The 25354-nt window shown below is 44.3% G+C and overlaps 1 protein-coding gene across 2 annotated transcripts in view; it reads left to right on the forward strand.

Annotated features, from left to right (window-relative positions):
* The window catches only part of KLHDC4 (kelch domain containing 4), a 50711-nt gene extending 32532 nt beyond the window's left edge, over nucleotides 1-18179 (forward strand). For both annotated transcript variants that reach the window (XM_039888711.1, XM_039888712.1), the window contains 7 exons: nucleotides 3127-3219; nucleotides 6286-6445; nucleotides 13593-13668; nucleotides 15405-15613; nucleotides 16274-16676; nucleotides 17506-17619; nucleotides 17904-18179. In XM_039888711.1, the coding sequence (XP_039744645.1) occupies nucleotides 3127-3219; nucleotides 6286-6445; nucleotides 13593-13668; nucleotides 15405-15613; nucleotides 16274-16676; nucleotides 17506-17619; nucleotides 17904-18076 (1228 nt within the window). In that variant the 3' untranslated portion in view covers nucleotides 18077-18179. The remainder of the gene's footprint in view (nucleotides 1-3126; nucleotides 3220-6285; nucleotides 6446-13592; nucleotides 13669-15404; nucleotides 15614-16273; nucleotides 16677-17505; nucleotides 17620-17903) is intronic.
* The last annotated feature ends 7175 nt before the right edge of the window (nucleotides 18180-25354 follow it).

Here is a 25354-nt window from a genome sequence, read left to right on the forward strand (position 1 = left end):
ATTTTGTTAAGGATTTTTGCCTCTATGTTCATGAAAGATACTGGTCTGTAGTCTTCTTACGATGTCTTTGTCTGATTTTGGTATTATACTCTATGCTCGATAGAGGATAGAAGCTATCTTCTGGAAGAGCTTATAGAGAATCGTTGTAATTTCTTCCTAAAATGTTCAGTAGAATTCACCAGCAAACCCATCTGGGTGAGCTTAGTGCTTTCCGTTTTGGAAGGTTATTAATTATTGATTCAGTTTCTTTAATTAAGGATATAGACCTATTCAGATTGTGTATTTCTTCTTATGTGAGTTTTTACAAATTATGTCTTTTGAGGAATCAGTCCATTTCCTCTGCATAATCAAATTTGTAGGCGTAGAGTTCATAGTATTCCTTTATTGTCCTTTTAATTTCTATGGATCTGTAGTGATGTTTCCACTTTCATTTCTAATATTAGTCATTTGTGTCCTCTTTTTTATTAGCTTGACTAGAGGCTTATCAGTTTTATCTATCTTTTCGAAGAACCCGCTTTTGGTTTTGTGGATTTTCTCTATTGATTTCCAGTTTTCAGTTTCATTAATTTCTGCTCTAATTCTTATTATTTATTTAGTCTGCTTACTTTGGGTTTAATTTCCTCATTTTTTTTCCCAGTTCCCTGAGGTGGAAATTTAGATCGTTGATTTTACGTCTTTCTTCATTTATAATATGCGCATTCAGTTCTTTAAATTTCCATCTAAGCATTGCCTCCCCTGCATCCCACAAATTTTGATAAGTTGTATTTTCATTTAGTTAAAAATATTTTAAAATTTCTTTTTTGACCTATGTGTTTTTTAGAAGTATGTTGTTTCATCTCTATGTAGTTTAGGATTTTTTAGTTCTCTTTCTGTTACTGATTTCTAGTTAATTCTATTGTGGTCTGAAAACAGACATTGTGTGATTTTTATTCTTTTAAATTCATTGTATATGCTTTTTGACCCAGAATATGGTCTGTCTTGGTGACTTTTTTTTTTTAATGTGAGCTTGAAAAAATGTATATTCTGCTGTTGGTAGATGAAGTAGTCTATAGATGTCAATTATATCCAATTGACTGAAGATGTTGTTGAGTTCAACTCTTGTCATTACTGATTTCTGCCTGCTGTATCTGTCTATTTTTGAGAAAGGGGCATTGATTTCTCCAACTATGATAGTGAATTTATCTATTTCTCCTTGCTAGTCTATTAGTTTTTGCCTTACATAGTTGTTAGGTGCATACATCTTAAGAAATGTTATGTCTTTTCAAAGAATTGACTCTTATAATTAGGTAATGCCTTTTAAAAATTCCTGATAACTTTCTGTGCTTTGAAGTCTGCTCTGTCTGAAATGAATTTAGCTATTCTTACTTTCCTTTGGTTAGTGTTAGCACGAAATATTTACTTCTAATCTACATGTATCCTTAAAGTGGGTTTCTTGTAGACAACATATAGTTGGCTCTTGTGTTTCAATCCACTCTTGCAATCTCTGGCTTTTAATTGGTGCATTTAGACTGTTGACATTCAAAGTGATTATTGATATAGTTTGATTAATTTCTACCATAGTCATTACTGTTTTTGTTGCCCTTGATCTTTGTTCCTGTGTTTGTCTTTCACTCTTTTTTTTGCCTTTCGAGGTTTTAATTGAACATTTTATATGCTTCTATTTTCTGTTCTTTCTTAGCATATCAGTTATACTTCTTTTTTTAGTGGTTGCCCTAGAGTTTGCAATGTACGTTTACAACTAATCCAAATTTACTTTCAAATAACACTATACCACTTCATGAGTAATGTGAATACCTTATAATAACAAAGTAATCCTAGTTCCTTACCCATTTCTGGTATTATTTTTGTCATTCATTTCACTTATATATAAACATATGTGTGTACGTATGTGTATAAAAGCTTACGTAATAAAATACATTGTTGCTCTTATTTTAAACAAACTTATCTGTTTCATCAATTAAGAAAAATGAAAGTTTTTATTTTACCTTTTTCAGTGTTCTTTATGTGATCTGAGTTTCTGCTCTATATGATTTTCCTTTTCTCTAAGGACTTCTTTTAACATTTACAAGGCATGTCTGCAGGCATGCATTGTTAATGATGGGATATGTTCGGAGAAGTATGTCATTAGGCGATTTTTGTTATTGTATAAACGTTATAGAGAGCACTATATAAACCTAGATGGTACAGCCTACAACATAACCTAGGCTATGTGGTATAGCCTATTGCTCCTAGGCTACAGACCTGTACAGCATGTCACTCTACTGAATACTGTAGGCAATTGAAACACAATGGAATTTGTGTACATTGAAAAGATACAGTAAAAATACAATGTAAAAGATAAAAAACGGTATACCTGTATAGGGCACTTAACATGAATGGAGCTTAAAGGACTGGAAGTTTCTTTGGGTGAGTCAGTGAGTAAGTGGTGAGTGAATGTGAAGGCCTAGGACATTATCGTACACTACTGTAGACTTGTAAACACTATACACTTAGGCTACACTAAATTTATTAAAAAAATTTCTTCAGTAATAAATCAGCATTAGTTTACTGTAACTTTTACTTTATAAACTTAAATTTTAACTTTTTGACCCTTTTGTGGTAACAGTTGGCTTAAAACACAAATACATTGTACAGCTGTATAAATTTTTATCTATTTAAAAAATTTTTTTAACTTTTTAAACTTTATTAAAAACTAAGACACAAACACACACATTAGCTTAGGCCTACACTGAGTCAAGATCATTAATATCACTGCTTTCCACCTCTGCATCTTGTCCCGCTGCAAGGTCTTCAGGGACAATACATGCATGTCATCTCCTATGATATGCTGTCTTCTGGAATACCTGCTGAAGCACCTGCTGGAGGCTCTTCTTTTCAGAAATGTGTTCCTAGTAGTTTGCTAGGTTTGTTTCTTACTTTCATTATAGATTTGGTTATAAGGAAATAACACATCATAAATATATTTCTCTATTAACGAAAACCTTTTAGTATTAGAGTCCATGTTTTCAAACTTGAAGGAGTTTGTTGAGGTCTGCAAAAGTTTCTGTTTAAATTGAATAGTGCTCACTGTTTACAAAACAGAAATTGACCTAAAAAGTGGTCTTTTTTTTTTTTTTTACTTTTTAGATCACCAGGGGGTCCTTCAGGTCGAAGCGGACATCGGATGGTAGCCTGGAAGAGACAATTAATCCTTTTTGGTGGCTTTCATGAGAGTACAAGGTTGGTGCCAATAGCAGGAAGATCTTTCTTTCCTGGAGCAGTAGGGATTGGACTTTTTATGGGAAGAACCATTCTGAATACACGTGGAAAATTTTGCCCATCTCCTAAAACCAGGACCAGCTTCGTGGGCATGCAGCTCAAGTAGCCATACAGGGCCCCGAACTCAGGAGGGCCTGAGCTTGGTTTAATGTTCTGCTGTCACTGTCTTGAAATTCTTAATTATTGAACAGGCCATTTTTATTATGCACTGAGCCCTGCAGATGATGTGGCCGGCCCTATCTAACACAGGATTCTCAAACTTGAACCTGGTGCAGAATCCCCTTGGAAGGATTATTAAAACTCTGGTGGCTGAGCTGCATCTCAGGTTTCTGACTCAGCAGGTCTGGGGTGGAGCCTTAGAATCTGCATTTCTGCAAGTTTGCAGGTGACGATGACTCTGTAGGCCAGGGGACTCCACTTTGAAAGACACTAGGCTAGAATGAAAAATTCCTCGTGCTGAGGGAACGCAGCAATAGTTCGCATTCTGCAGTGGTGTATGAAGAGGGGTCTCCAGTTCTCCTGTGTCACAGTTACATTGCTACAAGCCACAATGGGTTTCCAGGCTAGCCCAGCAGGGTCCCTGATTTTTTTAAGTCTGTCATCTGTACAGATACTCTCTTGAGGGTCCTTAGTTTGGTCCAGATAAACAAGATATATGGTGAACAGGTTAGTAATATTTCTGTCCCATCATACTACATAACATTTTGGGTAAAACATCTAGACTATTGTAACGCCTGATAAAGGCCATTTTTGCAGTGCTTTTCTTCTGACCTTGACTGTGTCAAAGATGGATGTCTTTCTCTCTAAGTGCCTCATTTTCCATTCTCCTCTCTCCTCTAAAAAATAACATAGTTATCAATTTATAATTGTGGTGGCCCCACTCACATTTTTGTCACATTATGGATCCATTTGCACAGATTTTTTTCTGATAATTACTGGTTCATAAAAACAAATCCTCACGCACATGTGAAGGAGGAGGCATTTGGAGAGGGAGGAGTGGTGAGTGCTGTGTTTGTTTCCCATTCCCCCATTTTAGATTGTGATATTTGAGATATTGTGTAGCTTTGGCTCAATTAAAGCTTGAGTTTTCATGAATTAAGAATATTTTTATTGATAAAAGGGGATATAAATTCTTACATACTTTTAGAGGGGATTTTAAAAGTATAATTCAAATTAAACAAGGAACGATTTTGTATCCTTAAAGGTGTAACTTGAGTGCAATAATGCTTTAATTTTATGTCTTGTCATCCAGTTGATCAAGTGGTTTTTATACCTTCTCTTAAAGACCAAGCTATTGATAGAGCAGGTTATTATCTCAAATTAAAGATGAAAAACCAGGATAACTCATAAGTAGTAGAACTTGTCCTCAACCATAGGTTGCCGATTTTCAGTTGGTCCCATGTTTTATTCTTCTGTCCCCACCCCGACTCTCTGCTCCTGGTCCACCCTCATGATGTGCAGGTGTTTGGTTGGTTGTTTCTGTTTTGGATAAGAGAGCCTGGGCTATTTTTAAAATGTATACCTAAGGAGTTTTGTCACAGACATGGGGATTCATAAGTTCGTCAGTATATTAATTCAGCACCTACTGTGTGCAGCACAAGGTGTAAGATCAACACAGCCTCTCCTGGCACTCACAGGTTATAAAGTGAATCAAGTTTTACAATGGTTATAATATGCAGCCATCTCAAATCAGAACTATTTCAAAGCTCTTGTCATCTGTTATCCTGTTTAAAAAATGATTGTTTATGAAGTATTTTAAACATACAGAAACAAACAGAAAAAAACGAAGATAACATATGTGTAGTCACCATCTGTATGAAACAAATAAGTTTGACTTTTAAAAACCAAATAATAGTAGCTATTTTATGTGCAGAATAAAATTATTCTACTGAAAATATGCAGTGAAATCTGAGGAAACAGTGGAATGCAGTGAAGTCCGTTAAAAACCATGAGCATTCCCATTCCTCAGTTCAAAAGTACAAAATCCTGCTCTCGCAGAAGGGTGCATTTGGTCATGGTGCCAGTCAGAAAGTTCACATTGTTTATTTTTCACAAGACGACTTGTTTTGTTTCACAACGCCGTCCTTTGCACAGCATTCGAGAGTGTAGGTGAGCCGACCAGTCTTGCACAGTGATCCTTCTGCTGTGGAGCCCTAGGCTGGGATTTTTAGAACGCAGTGTAAAAAAAATAAATCCCTTTACACTGGGCGGAGCTACTTGCTACTTCCATGGTTTTGTTTGTTTGTTTGTTTTGTTTTTTTTTTTCTTTTAAAAATCATTTCTACTCTTCGTTTTGGATAGCATCTGTTAATCTTTTGTTGTAATTCTGACCCTCGGTCTCTCAGCATGGCCTGTGGCCATCCATAGAATGAGGACATCAGAATACAGCATTTTCTCTGTGACTCGGGCAGAGCTGCTGCTCTCCCTGTACATGGGGCTCCCTTCTCAAAGCTTCTTCTGCATTTTGAGTCCTTTGTCACTTAAGTTCCAGGAGCATTAAGTAGGGCAGGGCTGTAGGGCCTCCTGGAACACCTCAACCATATTCTCTTTGCTGTTGCCTGTGCTAATGGAGTCAAAGGATTTGCTTCTGGCATCTTTCAGTTTCAGGATTTCTTGGCCCCACCTTGCCACCCAGTCCAGGGTCTTTTCACAGCCCTGGCCAAGTTGTAAATATCTCCATCCTGAGTATTCACCTAGATCTATAATTCATTGTTGAGCTTAAAATTACACATACAGTAACATAATGTAATTATGTGCAAGATTATGATTATAAACAATGTCGGGAAATACAGTATAACTCTGATTAAAAAGGCTTTTAGATCCAGGCAAATTGCTGTGCTTCTAATGAGCTAGCATTATTTCTGTTTTCAAATGCAAACTCACATATGCTCCAGTCCTGTTATGTGAATTTAAACTTTAATTGACCTGATAACTTAATAACAATGGTGGAAAACTTACCTTTAATTTAAATCAGTTTCGCTTTTTAACATCACTGTCTTTTTGTTTGTGTGACTTTGTTATAACTAGAGATTACATCTATTACAATGACGTGTATGCCTTTAACCTGGACACATTCACGTGGAGCAAGCTGTCCCCGTTAGGGACTGGGCCCACACCCAGATCGGGCTGCCAAATGTCCGTCACTCCCCAGGGCAGCATCGTCATCTACGGGGGCTACTCAAAACAGGTAAGACGTAGTGTGTAGGAAAATAACAGTAACTTCCATCTGTTCCCTTTTCAGTTTCACCAATGATGAAAACTTCTAAATAAGATTACACATTAGTTTCATGTAAATGAATTAGAAATAGAGATGCTGTTAATTTGCTCCAGCCATGTTACAAATCTATTACGTTCTAATCCACACGCCTTGAAAACACTGCAGTATGAATGATTCTGTATGTGGGGATTTGGATTCCTAAGCCTCAGAAACTAACAGTGAATGATGTTCCACTGTAGAATATACCACGACTTGTTTCTCTTTCTTCTGCCAGTGGGCCTTTTCTTTTCTCATCTGCAGGCAGTGCTGACATGAACGTGCTTGTGCACATCTCTCAGTGCGCCTTCCCCAGAGGGTCTCCCACTGGCTTACAGCGAATGTCCTCCACACAGTGAGCCCACTCACTCTACCCATTGTCTTTTGATGTATTTCAGAGAAAAGTGCAGAGACGTCTTTACACTTCCCTTTGAATACTTGAACGAGTGTATCATTGAATTGAGTTCAGTGCTTAGTTTTTAATGTAAAAATACCTGTGGTGAAGCACACACATTTTGAGTGTGCATTTGCTGGTTTCGGTAGATGCATGCACCTGAGGGCCCCAGAGCCCTGGTTCTGCCATATATTTGATGTGCCTATTCTGGAACTTCAGATAGGCATAGTCATACGATATGTGCTTTTAGAGGAAACCTACTTTCACTCAGTGTTTTGAGATTTATCCACATTGCACATTCACTGCTTCTTCATGCTGAGTAGTAATCATTATATAACAGACCACAGTTTGTGCATTTTTTTATTGGTGGACACCTGGGCTGTTTCCAGTTTTTATTATGAATAAATCTGCTGTGAGCATTCTTGTGCAAGTTATTCTGTGGCTGTACATTTTGATATCTCTGCTGGGCCACAGAGGGGTGTAGCTTAATTTAATAAGAAACTCTCATACCCTTTCCCAAAGTAGTTGCAACAAAACCGCTTCACATCCTTGCAAGTGCGTGATGGTGTCACACACTTTATTTTCAGCCTTTTTGGTGGACGTGTACCATAGTGTGTGTGTGTGTGTGTGTATCCCCTTTGGCTGACATCCCCACAATATATGATGTTGCTTTTTTTTAAATTAATTTTTTTATGGTGACATTGGTTAACGAAATCCAGTAAGTTTCAGCTATACACTTTAACAGTAAGGCATACACACACACATACGCACTTATACTGTGTGTTCACCTCCCATAGTTTATTTCTTTCTGTCACCACATGTTTGACCCCCTTTACCCCATCTACTTCCCCCCTCCCTCATGTGGTTTTAATTCTCATTTCCCTCCAATGAAATGGGCCATTTGACTTGGTGGCTGAGCAGTTCGCCTGTGGGATGGTAAGGACAACTGAGGCAAGGAGCTACCCGTCAGCAGGAAGGTGTCCTGTGTCCACCTTCCATACCCTACCCACCCTAGTGAGCGGTCAGCCTTTATTCTGGAAAGAGAGAGTCTTACGAGTTTTTTTGTGACTTGCCTGTCCTCAGCTAGATGTTTGACAGTTGGGAAGGCTCTTAGAAATAGGCTGGTGTGGCCAAAAGCTGTACCCAGATCCAGTGCTTTATCACAGCAGATGCTTCATGGAGTAAAATGGGAAGCTAAACAGCGAAACTTTGTTAAGTTGATGCCACTCTACTCAGAATAGTGCATAATTCTCAACACTTATTTTTCTCTGTCTTGCCACACAGCCCAGGTGGATAATCCAGGTTCACTTACTCCAGACTTGTAGCATTTGAATTGCAGTGAAAAGCTTGTCTGTTTGGATTCATGGGGGATTTATCAGAATTAGAGAAGGTTTTGAGTCGTGGATGCTGTGGAATATTAAGTGGTTAGTCTAAGTAGGTGGTGGACTGTATGGAATAACTGAGGTAGCAGTCTTCTCAAGTTCCAATTAGAACGTCCTTCACAGGGAAGATCCTGGGTGGGAGGTGGGCAAAGTGCTCCTTCCTGCTTGGCGTCACCACCTGGTACAGGAGGGTTGCTGAGTAACATACATGGTGATCTGACAACACGCCTAGTGCATTGTCCAGTGAAAATATCGTGGAACATCTTCACGGTAGCCTGCACCAGTAGGGTCTTAAATCATGAAGCATTGGAAGGAATATCCTCTTAGTGGCTTATGTGTTTCACAAATGGTCCAGCTGCTGACATCACTGTGCCTGGTTTTGAAAAATTATTGCTGTTGTAAATCTGGGGGAACCAGGAGAAGATTTCGATAACTTATTTATAAAGCCGACTTCCCTTTGGCCAAGGTGTTGAGGTTGACTAGAAGCTGGTCAGTAATGTTGGCAGGTTAAAGGAGGCTTGCTGTCTCCACTGCTCTGGACACATAAGCCAAGAGGGATTTATGACATGTTTTAAAGTACAGTATCGCCCCTTATGTCTGGGTGATTCGGTCCAGGTCTTCAAGTGGATGCCTGAAACCACAGATAGTACTGAACCTTAGATACACTGTTTTCTCCTATACGTACATACATGCCTATGATAGAATTTAATTTATAAATTAAGCACAGTAAGAGATTAACAACAATAACTAATAATAAAACAGAACAGTTATAACAATGTACTGTAATAAAAGTTATGTGAATATTTTCTCTCCAGCAATTTTTATATTTTTCAATCCAAACCTATTCCCAAATCTTTGATATAACTATTCCTTACTTAGAGTAAATGGCTTCGTGTTGCTCATTTCAGGGGATCCCTCACTGAAGTTTTCCTATAGGCTCAGTGCTTTGTGGCACAACACATCATCATCCACTGCAACATGTTTCCGTTTGTGTCTTCCACTCGCAAACTTAATGCCTTTTCCATCTTAACTAGGCACTTATCATGTGCGGTGGCCATAACTTTTGCAGTTTGAGGTGCGACAGCAAAAGTAGCACAGATTTCTTTTTTCTTCACAATTTCATGGGTAGAAGATTCATTCTTAACTGTAGGTCTTAGCAACCTCGGCATACAATGTTTTTATTAAGTCAAGACCTTTTACCTTTTCACTTAAAAGGATCACTTTATGGGTTCTCTTTGGCATATCTGAATTGCCAGTATCACTACTCTATCTCTTTGAGGCCGTTATTAAGTAATATGAGAGCACTGTGACACATTGACAGTCAGTTTGACAACCAGGATGGCTACTAAATGACCAACGGGCGGGTAGAATATACAGCGTGGATACATTGGACAAAGAGATGATTCACGTCCCAGGTAGGACAGTGTGAGGTTTCATCGTGCTATTCACAATGACGTCCAATTTAAAACTTATGAATTGTTTATTTAGGGAACATTTAATATTTGTGGTTGGCCATGGGTAATAGAAATTGGGGAAAGTGAAACCATGGAGCGGGGAACTGCTGTTGCTCATCTCCACCTGTCTGGGAGGATGTCTCAAGCTCATGTGCAGTTTGGGGTTGTTTCTGTCAATCATCTGTAAAGTGGAACCACCTGGCTGATGGTGGCCTCCTGGTCTTGCTGTCAGTCGTGTTGCTGTTTCTCAGCTCTCAGGACAGGGCTTTCTGTGCTTGCAGTCCCTGGATTGGATGTGTTGTGAGGCTGCTTTAATTGGCCCTGGAAAAGCAGGTAACTTAAAGATAACTTCTCCCTTTCAGAGCATTTCATTTTGTTTGAATTTTGACTAGGTTGCAACTGCTTTCTATAGAATTTCCCCCTGTCCTTTGGGGATAAATGTGGGGCTGCTCCAAAGAGCAGGCACAAGAAGTAAGGGCTCCTCAGAGTGCTGTTGAGCAAGTCCGGTTCTCTGCAGTGCAGGGCCTTTGCTCACCTCAGAGCTGGTGCCACCTTTTCCCGGGACCGGACTATACTGAAAGCAGGAGTCTGGGGTGGCCTGAGGTGTCTGCTTTCACAACAGTGGAAAGGTGTCTATCTCTGAGCCTTAGATTGAAGGAGTGGGCACTGCTGGTTCAAGGGCACGAGTACAGAGCTTGTGTGTGGGCTGCAGGGAGATGGTCCCGGACGGGGCTGGGCAGGAGGATGGGATGGTGATGTTTGCAGCCCAGTGCTGGGCTCTGGGGTCTCAGACAGCCTAAATAATTTCGGAGACCATTGAATTTTTCAACTTAATTTTGTAACACTTGATTCACATCTCTCTCTCAGATGTCTTTGGATTCTATTAATACTATATTAGACAGAAATTCATGGGTGGAAGAATAAATTCTCTGTAGAGTGCATACCCGGGCTACTGCTGTGTGGCATTAACATCAGTCTCCTGAGCTGCTTAAAGGAGGCAGCTCATCCTTAGAGAAAAGCCGGACCCTTTCAGAACTTCAGTTCCCTAGACAGAAGTTTGGCATCCTCAAAGACCCATGCAAATTCTGTTTCCTCTTTTAGTACAATTGAATCCAGTGAAAAGACTAACTGAATTTAAAGCCAGTGTGATATGTATTACTAGAAAGAATCTGTGGCACAGGTGATCCAAAATAATAATACAAGGCAGCCCCCTCCACCCCCACACTTCGAGGGCAAGGAGATTAGATGCTGGGGAAAGTCACAACAATTCAAGCAAAGAAACTGTTTATAAAGGAGGAGATAGAAAACTGTTGGGGCACGCAGACCCGTTAACTAGTCGACTCTAGTCAGAAGGGTGTGGCATCCTTGTCCCCCAGCCAGAGCTCTTCCTGGCTTGTTGCTCTGCAAAAGCCATGGTCCCCAAGTAAGCAAGTAGCCCTTCTTAGGAGGGGTTCAGGCTCACAAGGCCTGGAAGGGGACATATTTCAACGTTATGGCATAAAAGATTCCCTCTTAGCCTATTGGTTCTAAGAAGAAATCATGGCGGTCAGCAAAATAGCACAGTTAATGCTGGCGGGTGCAGTGATGACAAGGAGGCCAGGAGAGAAGTTGGCAGGAGCACAGCTGTGATCTGAGTTTCTAACAGCAAGTAGAGATGTCACTGAATTCTTTAAGTGTCCCCTCAGCAGGCAAGGTATCTAGGTGTGAATTTAGTTCCTATAAATGCTGAGTCTTTGGGTCTGGAAGGGTAGGCGTGGAAGCAGTTGTCATTTCCTCTGTGTTAACCTAGAAAAAGAGAAGAATACCTAGTCTTAATAACTGTGTAACATGCAAAAGTTGCATCACTTGAATTGTGCACATATTTCCATAAGGAAAACCAGAGGCATGCACCAGTGTTCATTTCCTGAGATTCCAACGGCTCCCCACACATGACACATGTCAAACCTCCTTGGTTTTAGGATATTCAGATCACATGCCCAATTCATGGACAATTGGATTGTTTTATTTTCCAAAGGAGAATGGCTTTTTCCCCCCTTATTGTAAACACAATACATACTCATTAGTTAAAAAGAATTATGCATATATATTTCTGGGCTCTGTCAGCTGAGCAGACCTGGAAACACCCAGAAGCAGTGAGCACACTGAGTGCCCAGATCTTGGTTTCTAATGCCATTTCTAGTAAAAGGAGCCAGGGCTCCTTGGAGAAATGGCCAGTTCTAGGACTGGGGCAAGAAATATACAAGATGAATATGGAGTATCTTGTAATGCCAGATCCTAAGGAAGCATTTATAAGAAACTCACATTGATGGGTTGTGTCAAAGGGACACAGGAGCCAACTGAGAGTTCCCAGTGGCCAAAGCTGGAACCACTCGAGCAACAAAGTAAGAGAAGTGGTATTGGATTATAGCCCAAAGTATAACAAATAACCATGAATCCATACGATTATAAACAAATGGTTGAATAGATAAATCAGGGAGAAGAGACAAACCACCTATGCAGAATTCCACAGAAATTGTGTAGACACTGCATCCTCCAGGAGATGGAGCTTGACGCCTCTCTTTAAAAGTGGGGGCTTCTCAGTGATGTCCTTCTGAAAAGTACAGTGTGGAAAATTGGGAGTGTGGGGGTGGTAACTTGACAGTGGAGAAACCTGACACACCTCTCAGGTGATCGAGGTCAGCGTCAGTAGTGATAAGTCATGATGACAGTGTGTACCCTTGGCATGTCCCATCATGAGGAAAAACATTAGGCAAATCCCCATAGAGAGTCATCCTGCAAAACCCCCGACTACCACTCCTCAAAACTGTCAAGGTCATCAAAAACAAGACAACTCTGATAAATTGTCATAGCCCAGAGGAGCCTAAGTATTCATGACAACTAAACGAAAAGGACATTGAAGGAAAGCTAAAGAAATTGAATCAACTGAGGACTTCAGTTAATAGTAATTTGTAGTAATAGGGATTCATTAGTTGTAACAAATGTGTTACACCAAAATGCTAACTGTAGGGGAAACTGGGTAAAGGGACATGGGAATCTTTGGTACAATCTTCTGAATTTTTCTGCAAATGTAAAACTATTCTGAAATTAAATGTTTATTAAAAACAGGCAATTTACAGAATAAATACGAAGACAAAGTTAAGATTTATTGAAATCCTTCTACCCAGGATGACATTTTGCTGAGTGACTTTATAGATACTTTTAGTGTTTGGGTAACAGCTGTGGCATGAGGCCTGGAGGATGTTGCTGTGGAGAATGAGCTGTCTGGTCCAGCTGGTTAATAACGCTGATTTGAAGCTGAAGACTCAGGGTTCAGAAACTTAGGCTTGTTTTAGAAGCTCAGAAAACTTTCTACATGGGTAGTGGCTGGCTTCTGTTTGGAGCATTAATTCGATCCTTGCAGTGAAGCCTGAGTCAGATGATTTTAAAGATGGTGTGAACTGAAGATACACAGGGACTGAAAATGAAGGATGGCTATGTTGTGATATCATTAGTGGTCCCGCAGTGGTCTCCAGTAGAGCCCCTGTTCACCTAAATTAGGATTGCTGCAGAGGCCACAAGAAGTTCTAGCGAGAACACTGGAGTGTTCCTAGCATGGTTGTGGTTGTTAGTATGGCAGATTTTTAAAATTTTAAATCTATATTTAATAAGTCATACCAAAACTTTTGTTAAATCTGTTTAGATGAGATCAAAAATAAAACAGTCATATTTCAGCTTTTCTTTGTGGCTGGTCTAAAAGGCACAGCTCTAGAGTCATCTCCGCAAGAAATAAGAGCACAAGCTTAGGGGTTATGCCTGGGTGTTGTAGGTGACACCTGGCTAGTTCTCACACAGCTCCCCTTTTCCGTTTGCAGAGAGTCAAGAAAGATGTGGACAAAGGCACCCAGCATTCTGATATGTTCCTGCTGAAGTCTGAGGAAGGAAAAGAAGGTATTGCACTGTGAGAGAGATGGATTTGTGGGTGGTCTGCATGTTGCTGCAAAAGGCAGGACAGAGAAACGGAAGCCCAGTTGCTCTTGTGGACGTGGGCTTGGTGGTCAGCCTCGTGCATGGAGCTGTGGGCAAACCCTCCTCACCCCTGAGCAGGCCAGGCTGACACTCCATAAATAACCCAAAGTGTCTGCCTGTCTGCACAACAGAAGCAGCTGGGAAGTGTTCACTCTTTGGGGGAGTTCAGGACGGACTGGCTTGAAAACATTGTCAGTCCTTGAACTCTTTTTGTAGAGAGCAGGAGCCACAGCTTTCTAGTCATTTATCTTCTTAAGAGCAGGTGACTGATGTTAGGATAAAACTTCTGGAATGCTTATTATGGGGTCGACATCCCTAATGTTCACTTTTTAAAGCTCCTTTACAAAAAGCAAGGTCGTGGTTGATTTGCATGATGCAGGTCTTGCAATGAGAGGCCTGGACTAGACCCAGGGGGTCCGGTCTGATCTGGGTCTGTTTTGTGACCTCCCGCAAGTTCTTTCACCTCCCTGTGAGATCTCTCGTCTGTAAAATGAGGGGTTACTGCGAAAAATACCTTTACCTCTTTCCTGCTCTAAAATTCGTCAAGCCAAGGCTTCAGAAATGTTCCTGCCCAGGCACTTCTCAGGTGCCAGCCACACTGCATTGCACGACCGATGCCATCTGCGTTTCCAAGCGGGAACTCAAGTTTAGAGCCATGCAGTAACTTGCTCCGTTTACACATCAGTGGACTTGAACTTGAAAGCTGGACTACATTCCAGGCAGTGGGACCCCAAGCCTGCGTGCTGCCCCCTGTGTCCTGGCCATCAGGCCCTTGGCCCCCAGTGAGAAGGACATGGTGGGTCATGAGCTTGTGTACGCTCGTGTGCATGTCATACAAGTGTGTCTCACCTGGCTACATGCAGGGCACTCTGACATGTATTCTTTTCTAGTTCCTCAAAGCATTAAAATGCTGGTGGTAGTGAACTGATCTCATGGCCTACTATGGGTGTGCCAGAGTTACACCTGCGCTGTGCACTGATGGATGGCATTGGGCAGGACTCAATAGAATGTTTGCCATTTGATGCTTCTGCTAAGTTTTTTTTTAATGTTCATTAAAGGAAAAAAATCTTAGTGTTTTTTTTTCCTATACATGGTGGAAAACTTCCCTCCATGTTTCACGCTAGGTTAACTTTTGAGGGTGACCATGGAAATTAGGCACAAGCCAGAAGGAAGAACATAAAGTGGGGTGGCCTCCAGGAGGGCCTGTGGGCATGCAGCCATGACCGTGCAGCCCACTCAGGAGGAAGGGAAGATGGAGTGAGGGTCTTTACGGAGGCTGGGGTGCAACGTGGCTTCTCCCAGCACCGGGCATGCCCACCTCCACCTCCATGCCTCTGTCTCATCACTGCCTCCATTCACAGCTGGAAAGTGTCCCTAGACTGCAGTGTTTGGAGCGTTTGTGAAAAAGGTAGTCCAATGCAAACTGAAATTTAAGGAGGATTAAACTGGGTTGGGGGGATCAGGGGAGAGTGTGTTGAACTGTGTTTTTTCTGCAGAGGGAGCAAAATGAGTGAACGTGGTATTCTTTTACCTATAGTCTTGCAATTTTTTCATCTATCCTAGTCACTAGGGCAACTGGGGACACTTGTGCCCCTTGGCTGGGTCTTGGTACCCCTCCTTCCCTTCCTTTTACACCATCTTCTGCTCTCTTGTGACAGGCAGATGGATTTGGACTCGGATTAACCCTTCAGGTGCCAAGCCTACTCCCAGGTCCGGCTTTTCAGTGGCTATGGCCCCAAACCATCAGACACTGCTTTTCGGAGGTGTCTGTGATGAGGAAGAGGAGGAGAGCCTGGAGGGTGACTTCCTCAATGACCTGCACTTTTATGATGCCATCAAGAACCGCTGGTTTGCAGGACAGCTGAAGGTAGAGTCGGGTTCTGAAGTGATTGTCACAATACATTGTGTGCCAAGCATGCGGCCTAATGCAGGGCACCTGGCTCTCACCTTTGTCACGTCAGCTGGTTCTGCCTTCCAGGCCAGGTGTTGAGACACCCAGGCTCCCAGGACCCTCTGTCTGTGTGGCTCTTTGAGCATGTCACTTTCTTTACCATCACTGTAAACAGGGAACTGGTGACCTCCACCCTTTTGTGGCACTAGTCCCAGAGAGGCATAAAGTGGGTGCCGTCCCAGCAGTGGGGACCCCCAAGGGCTTCATTTCTTGATGGCTGATGAGGTCAGGTCATGCCCTCAGGAACAGGGCCCGAGGCACAGAGAGGGTGGGTGCTTTTTGTGGCAGAGGCTCAGCTCTGGTTGAAGGGCCCTCATGCCTCTGCTGAGCATCAGGTGAGAGTTCGTTTCTGGGCTTGTCACCGTTTTCCACCTTCTTTGAGGAGTGACACTGGGCAGAGGCTGTGTGGTCTCTGAGGGGCGACCCCAGCAGGTGGATCAGGGGTGTGACCCTCCAGCTTTTTGCCCAGCACTTGAGGTGGGTGGTGCTCCTTGTGCACTCTGGAATGCCCAGGTCACCCCTGCTCATCACCCTCTGTCTGCCGTTAAAGTGAACTGCCCTGCTTTCTGTCAACAGGGACCCAAGTCAGAAAAGAGGAAGCGCAGGCGGGGACCAAAAGCGGAGCCCTTGGGTGCTGACAAGCCGGAGTGTGGGGGGCCCAGCACCCTGGCACCCCTAGAGGTGGTCAGAGAGGTGGTCGCAGAGGACGGGACCGTGGTCACCATTAAGCAGGTGCTCAGTGCCCCAGGCCCGGTGGGGCAGCCACAGTCGGATGAGGACGATAGCCCTGAGGAGGCGGGCAGCCCTGTGGTGGAGCCGAGCCCCCGCTCCAACGCCATGCTGACTGTGAAGCATGGCCGCCTCTACCTCTACGGTGGCATGTTTGAGGCTGGTGACCGCCAGGTCACCCTCAGCGACTTGTACTGCCTCGACCTGCACAAGATGGATGAATGGACAGCCCTGGTAGAGGCGGATCCAGGTGAGCTGAGATGGTGTAAGCACCTCCTCAGGTTGGGGTACGAACTCTGAAATCATCTTCATTGCATCTGCCCCTAAGTGCCACCCACATCCACCCTGTGTTGATGGGCTGTGTGTTCTTGGTGCTGGCTGTTCACATGAGGGCAGGCCCTGGGCACAGGGTGGAGGCGCCTCCTGTGCACACCCATCCTGCTCCAGGAGCTGAGGAGAGGGGGACTCACCCTGGCACCATTCGTGTGAACCTCAGACCTGTCCAGGTGCTGCTCATAGATACATAGTTGTAAAGCAGATTTTACCTGTGAGTTCTTCCCGTTGTCAGCAGCCTGCTGTGTGCACACGAGCAGACCGGGCAGCTCCCTCTCCAGTCCGTGACTTTCTGAACCTCTGGGCCTCGTTTGCTCTCTGATCCAAGCTACTGTGTTCCTTCGGTTGTCACTTTCACATTGTACCACAGGCTGCCAATAGATTTAAGTCACTGCTCATTTCTTTAAGATCTGAGACTAAAAATAAAATCCACACATTTAGGGAAAGGTACGAAACAGCTGGTGTGAGATTTGTTCCTGTCTCTAGTGAAGCGATGTTAGAGCTGGGCAGTGGGAGGGTCCTCTGAGACGGGTTTTCTGGTTTTACTGATCTCACTCTCACCATCTCTGCTAAGATCTAGGGAGAACAATGTGTTTTCCATGAGCATCCAGACGTGCTGCGTGCAGGGCCCTCGCTTTCATGTCCTGTTTCTTTAGTGGGAAGATGGGATCCTTAGGAGATTCCGGTCTCGGTTCCCCTGGCTCTGGGTGCACTGACACTCTATGAATGTTCATTTTGCTCTAAAGAAACTCAGGAGTGGCTGGAGACTGACTCAGAGGAGGACAGCGATGTGGGCGAGGGTGCTGAGGGCGGAGAGGAAGATGAGGACAGTGGCGAGGACAGTGGCGAGGAGGATGGAGGTGAGTGTATTAAAATTTGATTTTGCTTTGTAGATGTGTTCTGGAGGTGAGCTTAAGTTTTTTGTTTTTTAAATATTTGTATCTGGAGTATGTTAGAGCAGCTTGCTATTTGAGTAGTGTCGTGGTTTCTCTGATAAAGTGAAGAATGGCCTCATGGTGTCATGTCTGTAAATTCAGGTGTTCACATGTTTACTCCATCGGGCCGTGAGCGGGTGGCCTCCTACACTGCCTGACCCAGGCCCCTTCCTCAGCTGAACATGTTTCTTTCTTCTTCCCCACTAAAGAGCCACAGCACCCATTGGTGATGCCTGGCGAGCAGTTCACAGACTACCTGCCCAGGACTGAGCAGTACTGGGTCAGGCTTGCCCGGGATGACGCTGGGCCTGACGCCAAGGAGAAGAGAGTACTGAAGGTAGCCCACGCCATGGCAAAAACTTTCTTTGATGACTCAGCGTGAGCTGCCAGGCTGGGCCAGAAGTTAAAGACAACCTCAATGAGGTTGTCTTTCCTCAGCGTCACCATTGCGATTTAAAATAAATCGGACTTGGAACGAAGCCGCAGCAAAGGTTGTGTTCTTTGTGGCCCTGTGTGCACCGCGGTCCTAGTGGGGCCTCTTTGCCTGGGCAGGGCCAGGCCAGGGGCAAGGTCACCCACACAACTGGCAGCACTTTGAATATGAAGCGCCCACAGGAAGCATGTTTCTCTTCTGATAAAATTGGACTCTGTGCTTCGTAGGGGTTTTCTTTCTGTAAAAGTAGGAGACAGATGTTCTGACTGGCTGCACGTCATCAGCCTAGAGATTGTCTCTTTGATTTTAAAAAATTTTCAGGAGCAGCACTCCTACTGCCTGTAAGTGTTTCCTTATTATCTGTAAAATAAAGTAGCCATTGGCTGGGCGGTCCCACTCCTTCTCTGCCACTCAGCTGTGCTCTGGGCTCTGAGGGATCAAGTGTACCGAGCCTGCAGGGCTGCGCTCTTTACCTTGTGGGAATGCCTCCCTCCAGCAGAGCAGGGCATGGGTCTGGTAAGTCTTCAGTGGAAGGACAGGGGCCAATGTGCCCCAGCAGTAGTGCCTTGGTCCACCTCGTCTTTATCTTCTCATAGTGCTCGACCCCCAGCAGCTCTGACAGGTGTGACCTTGCTCTGTAGCAGGACCCAGAGGGGAAATGAACTCTCGCATGCTGACCAGAAATAAGCTCTCCGCTTGCAGTAGCCTGCCTGCCACATCTGCCCACCGGAGCCTCCCTCTCGGTGTGGTGCCTGGCAGTGCCCACGGGAGCCCTGGTCATCAGGGAGAGGCCAGGCAGATGTCAGGTAGCACACGGCCTGCCTGGTTGGCATGGGCCATGTTGGGTAGGAGGGTGAGGCCCTCTAGTGTTGGCCTCTTATTTGAGGCACTTCCCTTGGATGCTAGGACAGTCTAGGTCTTTTTCTGACATAGGTGGAGTCCAGCCAGAAGCTCCTATGGCAGGGCCAAAAAGCCAGAGTGAACGCCACAGCTGGCCCGCGGGAACCGCACGGCGGTCCCTCAGGGCCCTCTATCTGTTCCTGTGATGTGAGCACACCAGGCTCAGTTGTGTAGCTGCTAAGACTTTGCTGCAGTTTTGGGAGGAAATAATTGGAGGATGTTGTCAGCTCCAATGTAGTTGTTATCAGAGGCCATTTTTCTTACGGAGCAGCCTATAACTAAATGAGACTTGAAGGAAGAAGATCATTTTTAATCAACTAAGTTGAAAGAGAAATAACAATCCCCCGAAGAAGAAACTTCTTGTACAAACAAGTATCTGTTTTGCTGTCACGTCCAATCTTTAGCTGTTGCTAAAGATGCAGTTTGAGTAAAGAGGCTGCTCAGAACCCAAGAGGATTAAATAAACAAGTTTCCAGAAGAGGAGCTGCCTCTGCTGTTTAATTGCTGTGATTAAAACACCAGTAACAGTGTGCCTTCAATGTCCAGCAGCCGGGGAGGTAGAAATGTGACACAGCAGTGGTCTCCAGTCTTTTTGGCACCGGGGACTGGTTTAGTAGAAGATAATTTTTCCACAGACCAGGGACGTGTGGGTATGGTTTTGGGATGATTCAAGCGCATTACATTCCTTGTGCACTTTATTTCTATTATTACATTGTAACATATAACAAAATAATTATACAGCTCACCATAATGCAGAATCAGTGGGAGCCCTGAGCTTGTTTTCCACAACCAGATGGTCATCTGGGGGTGATGGGAGACAGTGACACGCGAAGTGTGTTGCTTACGTCCAGTCTACTTCGTAATCTCGGTCTGGTTGCTGTCACTGCAGAAAGCTCTGCTTCACAAAGATAAGATTTTGGAAATGGAAGGAGGCTTTTCTTGGTGCTTTTGTGGCAATCTCAGGATATTCTGCCTTGACTTTAATCCAGAATGTATGGAGCTTTGAAGTTGTCTCAAACATACTTTTAAGGCCATCGTCATTTCTGATCTCAAGCAGTTGATCCTCTTTTAGCACAAATTCGATTCACCTGGCTTATTTACAGATCCATCCCTTCCCAATTCAGGGGTCTTTTGTGGTTGGGAAGTGATGCTCAGACTCTTTTGAAAGCTGAGACAGGTGATTATGCACCAGCCGGGAGAAAGAAGGCCCTGGCTCAGTCTGTTTCAAAATCTCTGCTAATGTTTGAAGCATGTCAAAAATCCCAATGTTCACTTGTCGCCCCCATAACTCCAGTTTGGCTTTGAATGCAGCCGCTTTATCTGCCGAGTTGAACACAGTTGTTATTTTCCCCTCAAGTGGCAGATTGAGCTGGTTAAGTAAGTTGAATACGTCACACAAGCAAGTTTTGCGACCCATTCTTTGTCCCTGAGATGTGCTGCCAGTGGTGACTGTTTTTCTAAAACAAATCTCTGGAGCGGCTCTCATAACTCAAAAACTCTGGCCGGCGATCAACCTTTAGAAAGCCATCTCACTTCCGTGTGTAAGAGAAAACGTGTGCTCTGTGTCCATCTCCTCACAGAGCTGTGTGAACAGACGTGAGTTAAGGGCATGTCCTTTAATGTGGTTCATATTTTTAATCACATCTTGCCAAATGTTAAGTTCAGGTGACATTTTTTGGCTAGCCAGCATTTCTCTATGGATGACACAGTGTGTAGACTCACATTCAGAAGTGACCTCTTTGACCTGATTAGTGAAACCAGAAAGCTGTCCAGTCATGGCAGCCGCTCTGTCCGTGCATATACTGACACAAAAGTACCAATTCAGTTTTCCTGATACGTAATCATTCAAAGACTTGAATAGTTCTGCAGCTGTGGTGTTGGGTGGCAACAGAAGTGTACATATCCTCATGCACATCCTCCTGAGAAATATATCACACAAAAACAAGCATTGTTGCCTTGTTGTCAATATCAGTAGACTCGTCAACCTGGATTGCGAACCACGGTGACTCACTGATTCTTTCTAACAATTATGCCTCAATATCCTCTGCTGTTTCATCAGTTCGTCTAGTGGTGCTAGCCAAAAGAGGAACACGTGCCCACTTTTGAACTGCAGCTTCTCCTAAAAGTTCACGACAAATGTCCTTAGCAGCAGATGGTATCAACTCTTCGCCAGTAGTAAAGGGCTTCTTAGCTTCAGCAATGCGGTTAGCCTCCAAGAATGATGCTCTCGGTGCAGACACATTTGATGAAGTGGTGGCCTTCAGTAAGTGCTTCTGTTCTTTATGTTCACGTTTTTTTTTTTTTCTTTTGAAAAACTCCAAAGTCTTGTCTTTTAATGCGGGATGCTTAGTCTCCATGTGGCGACGGTTCGAAGGTGGTATGGCTTCACTGGATAGTTGGTCGCCACATATTGTACAAAGCGAGCTTGGAGAATGTGAATCACCTGTTGCAATGAACGTTGCATTTGTGTTCCATTGGCATTTCCTTTTAAATGCAGCCTTCTTTTTGTTGGCTATCTTAGTGTCTTCTGCTGTCTCATCACTGGATCTTTTCCCCTTTCAAAGAAGCTCTCCAGTGACGTTTGTTTTTCACTCATTTTGGCTAGGGTTAGCTTGTGGGTTTACCAAAATAGACAAATGTGCAGTGCAAGAGAGAGGATGGAAGTGGTAAATAAAATAATGGGTGGACCACGCGAGGACTGAAATAAGTGTTGGATTCTGACTTAAAGCCTGCCACCAGATGCAGCTGTAAATTGAAGCACATCAACTCACTTGCCACTCTAAAGCCTGCCACCAAATGCAGCTTAATTATCACTTGCCACTCACTGATAGGGTTTTGATGTGAGTCTACAAGCAATTGATTTATTATGGTTTGTGTGCAGTCAGACCCCTCTGCTAATGTTAATCTGTATTTGCAGCTGCTTCCCAGCTAGCATCACCGCTTCAGCTCCACCTCAGATCATCAGGCATCAGATTCTCATAAGGAACACGCATAACCTAGCTCCCTCTCATGCGCAGTTCACAACAGGGTTCATGCTTCTATGAGAATCTAATGCCTGATGATCTGCGGTGGTGCCGAGGTGGTGATACTAGTGCTGTGGAGCGGCTGCAGATACTGCTGAAGCTTCCCTTGCTTGTCTGCCACTCACTACCTCCTACCAGGCCATGGACTAGTATCAGTCCATGGCCCAGGGGTTAGGGACCCCGATGATACCAGACCATGTGGTCCCCTAGGAGCAGCAGCCAATGCCCTGCTGCCTTTCTATCAGTGACTGGTTTGCTGAACTGAATCTTCTGGGTGCCCGGACGGCCACCACCACGCGTGGCCTGTATGAAGCCCTCTGTGTTGCTGGACCCAGAACAGCTGGGAGATGGTCACATTCAGGTCAGCAAGGGGCCCTGTGAAGGCGTATCCTGTCTTGATGTCCTTGGTTTGCTAGTTGTTGTTGCTAAGCCCCACTTAGTCCCCACCTGCTCGATGGGTTTTGCCCTTTTACTGATGCCCATTAACTGGCCACATCAGCCCTGTAGACACCTCGACACAGCTCCTTGGAGGGTTCTGTGGGGTTTCGAGCATGACGAGTTCTTTGATCTCCGCACTTCCCGTGAGCTACAGAGCTGCTGTCTGGGTCAGGCTGTAGTAAGAGGAACTCGAAGGGGTTAGCCCAAGGCAATGGCTTTCTTGAGATTGAGTTGAATGGAGTAAAAATCAAGGGAACTACTAAGTAAGCTTAGAAGTATTCATCATTCAAAGTGTTGATTCTTTAAAAGTGTGACAGTGGTGTTCATTGCAGTTTGACATCTGATTTTTTTACCAAGTTGGTGCAAGCAGGAAGTCAGTGGCTAGGTGACAATAGAAGTACATTGAGGGACCAGATACTGGATGGGCCTGCCAGTGAATTAGCTTCTTCAGGGTTGTCTCACTTGGGGTGAGAGAGGGGAGCTCTCTAGAGTTTGGAGCTGGCTCAGGTAAGGGTAACAAATGAAATTCACACTCAGAAGTCCCCTAAGCGTGTTGCAATGAGAAGGTGACACAAGTGTTGATTGTGTCAGAGGACTATGGCAGGGAGGAAACAGTTGTTCCCTAGCATGAAGGAAAGCGATCAGCTCTAGCTCCAGTGTGAAATCCACCTGCTATCTATTGCTTAGTTCCATGTGCACTGAAGAAACAGTAACTACTGTTTTCCCAGGCGTTTTAAATCAAGAAGCAAGCTGTGTACAGGCAGTTGATCACCAGAGTCCAGTCTCATCTCATTGGCCCAGATAGCTCCCAAATATAGACCTACGTAGCCATTTTCATTTTTGTTTTGCAAGAGAGCTTTGGCTGGACCTGGTCACCAGGAGTCTGACCATGGTGTCCAGTGGGGAGCTAAGGCACTGACCAGAACAGCTGGTGGCCACATATAGTGGGGCCAAGATGACCAGAGCTCCCCCCTCAACTACAGTTTAAGCCTATTGTTTACCTTGTCCCAATCTCAATAGTCCCTTTGAGCCCCCCACTGGACATAAGCCATAGGAGGCTGAGGAGCCACCATGGAAGCTGTTGCTTTAGGGCTGAAGATGGGTACATTGAGCGTAGGAGCCATTTGTGGGGACTGTGGGACTCGGTGTGTGGGGAATGGGGTCTTGCCCTTGGAGCTGAGCCTGGAAAGACCACAATGTATCAGGGAAGGATTCTGAGGTAGAGCAGCAACTCTAAGGGAAAGAAAGATATACTTAGTAACTCTCCCATGAGAAACATAGATGTTGAAGTGTAAGAAAATTAAAATAGGTTTGGGAAAACAACACAGGGAGGTCCTTGAGGTCTTTAGCTGGCAGAGAGGAGAGAGCACTGGGCAGGGTAGGCGGCCTCAGGCACTCAGTTAACGGTGAGGAATCCGGGCCCCGAGGTGGTGGACTAGCAGACTGTCTAATCACAGGAAATGCTGGCATGGAAAGGTGGGGGGCACGTTTCAGATTTGTGTTCACAGAGCGTTCCTGCTCAAAAACAGTAATAAGATCCTCCTGATATGACAGAGGGACACTGTCGGATAACATAAGTTTGGTTCCATGAGTTGCAATTATCCATCTTGACATTTTATCGATAGAAGGAACTTGCAGTAAAGGCACAAATTTGTGAGATGATACAGGTTATCTAAAGTTTCCAACGACAGTGTTTATTTCTAAGAGGAGCAAAATTTTTCTTCAGTCTCAACAGCGTCCTTTGTCTTCATACAGTGAAGTATATAGTAATGGTATGATTTAAACAGCTACATTCATTAAAGAAAATTATTTTATTTTCATTTTGTAAGTAACCACGCTATTTTTCCAGCTGAAAGAAAAGAGAAAGGCCGAGGTAATGTTTTAGTTGCTTCATCAATAAGAAAAATCAGAACATAGTCAACATTCCCTTTTGTCAATGCACAAAATGATCAAAGAGTATTAGCAAACAGTTTACATGCACCAGAAAAAAGAAAAATGGGAAAAGAAAAATGCAGATCGAGACTGATTTATGTTAGAGTTCATTCACAGAAAAGCATCTACATCAGGGTTAGTGGTTTCATGTCTAGAGTGAAGAAAAGTTTCACACACTGCTCACGTGAACGGTGAGGGTGCGTTGGTTTTATTTCATTCAGGCTACACCCGATGGCATTTCTTTGGAAACGGTGAATGGTGCAAATAAGCAGGTCCAGCTGGAGAACCTTGTCAGGTTTGGCTCAGTGTTGGGGAGGCACTGGCACATCAGCGGTTGGGCACTGAAGAGCGTGAGGGCCAGGTGAGGGCAGAGGGCAGCTCTGATGGCGGCAGTGACCACGCCAAGGGGCAGGCTCACCCAGAGGCCCAGTGGGAAGACCCTGGGTCCTGGGTCAGGGGTGCTGTAGGAGCCTGGAGGGAGCATGCGCGGTGCTGGCCCACAGAGCTGACTCCTTCCTCTTGGGCCTCACGCTGTCTTCTCGCTGACCTTTTCCGATGTTTGGAAGCCCACACAGGGTGGCCCTCCTGACTCACTTCCTGCCTGTCACAGGCCCGTATAGTGTGTAGTATGGTGTAGGCGTCATTCATGGAAGGTCAGTGGGTGCATGGCGTGTCTGCCCCGTTGGAATTGATAACATTGGGGTTCTCAAGAGACCTCCTTGGGCGTGTAAGTGCTCTTGCGATACGAATACACTAGTTTTAAGGGACTGGAACTCCTCGTGCCTGCCTTGGGTATGCCTTGGCTACCTCTAAGGAAGCAGCCTTGGTGCCTGTCTGCCCTTCCTAGCGGATGTGGATGAATTGCCAAGGCGGATGCTGCCAGCAGGGTGGAGGAGAGCAGGGGTCCAGCCAAGACCAGTCTCAACCATTTCTT

This window comes from Pteropus medius, unplaced genomic scaffold (assembly GCF_902729225.1).
Source record: "Pteropus medius unplaced genomic scaffold, Ma_sr-lr_union100, whole genome shotgun sequence".
Lineage (NCBI taxonomy): Eukaryota > Metazoa > Chordata > Mammalia > Chiroptera > Pteropodidae > Pteropus > Pteropus medius.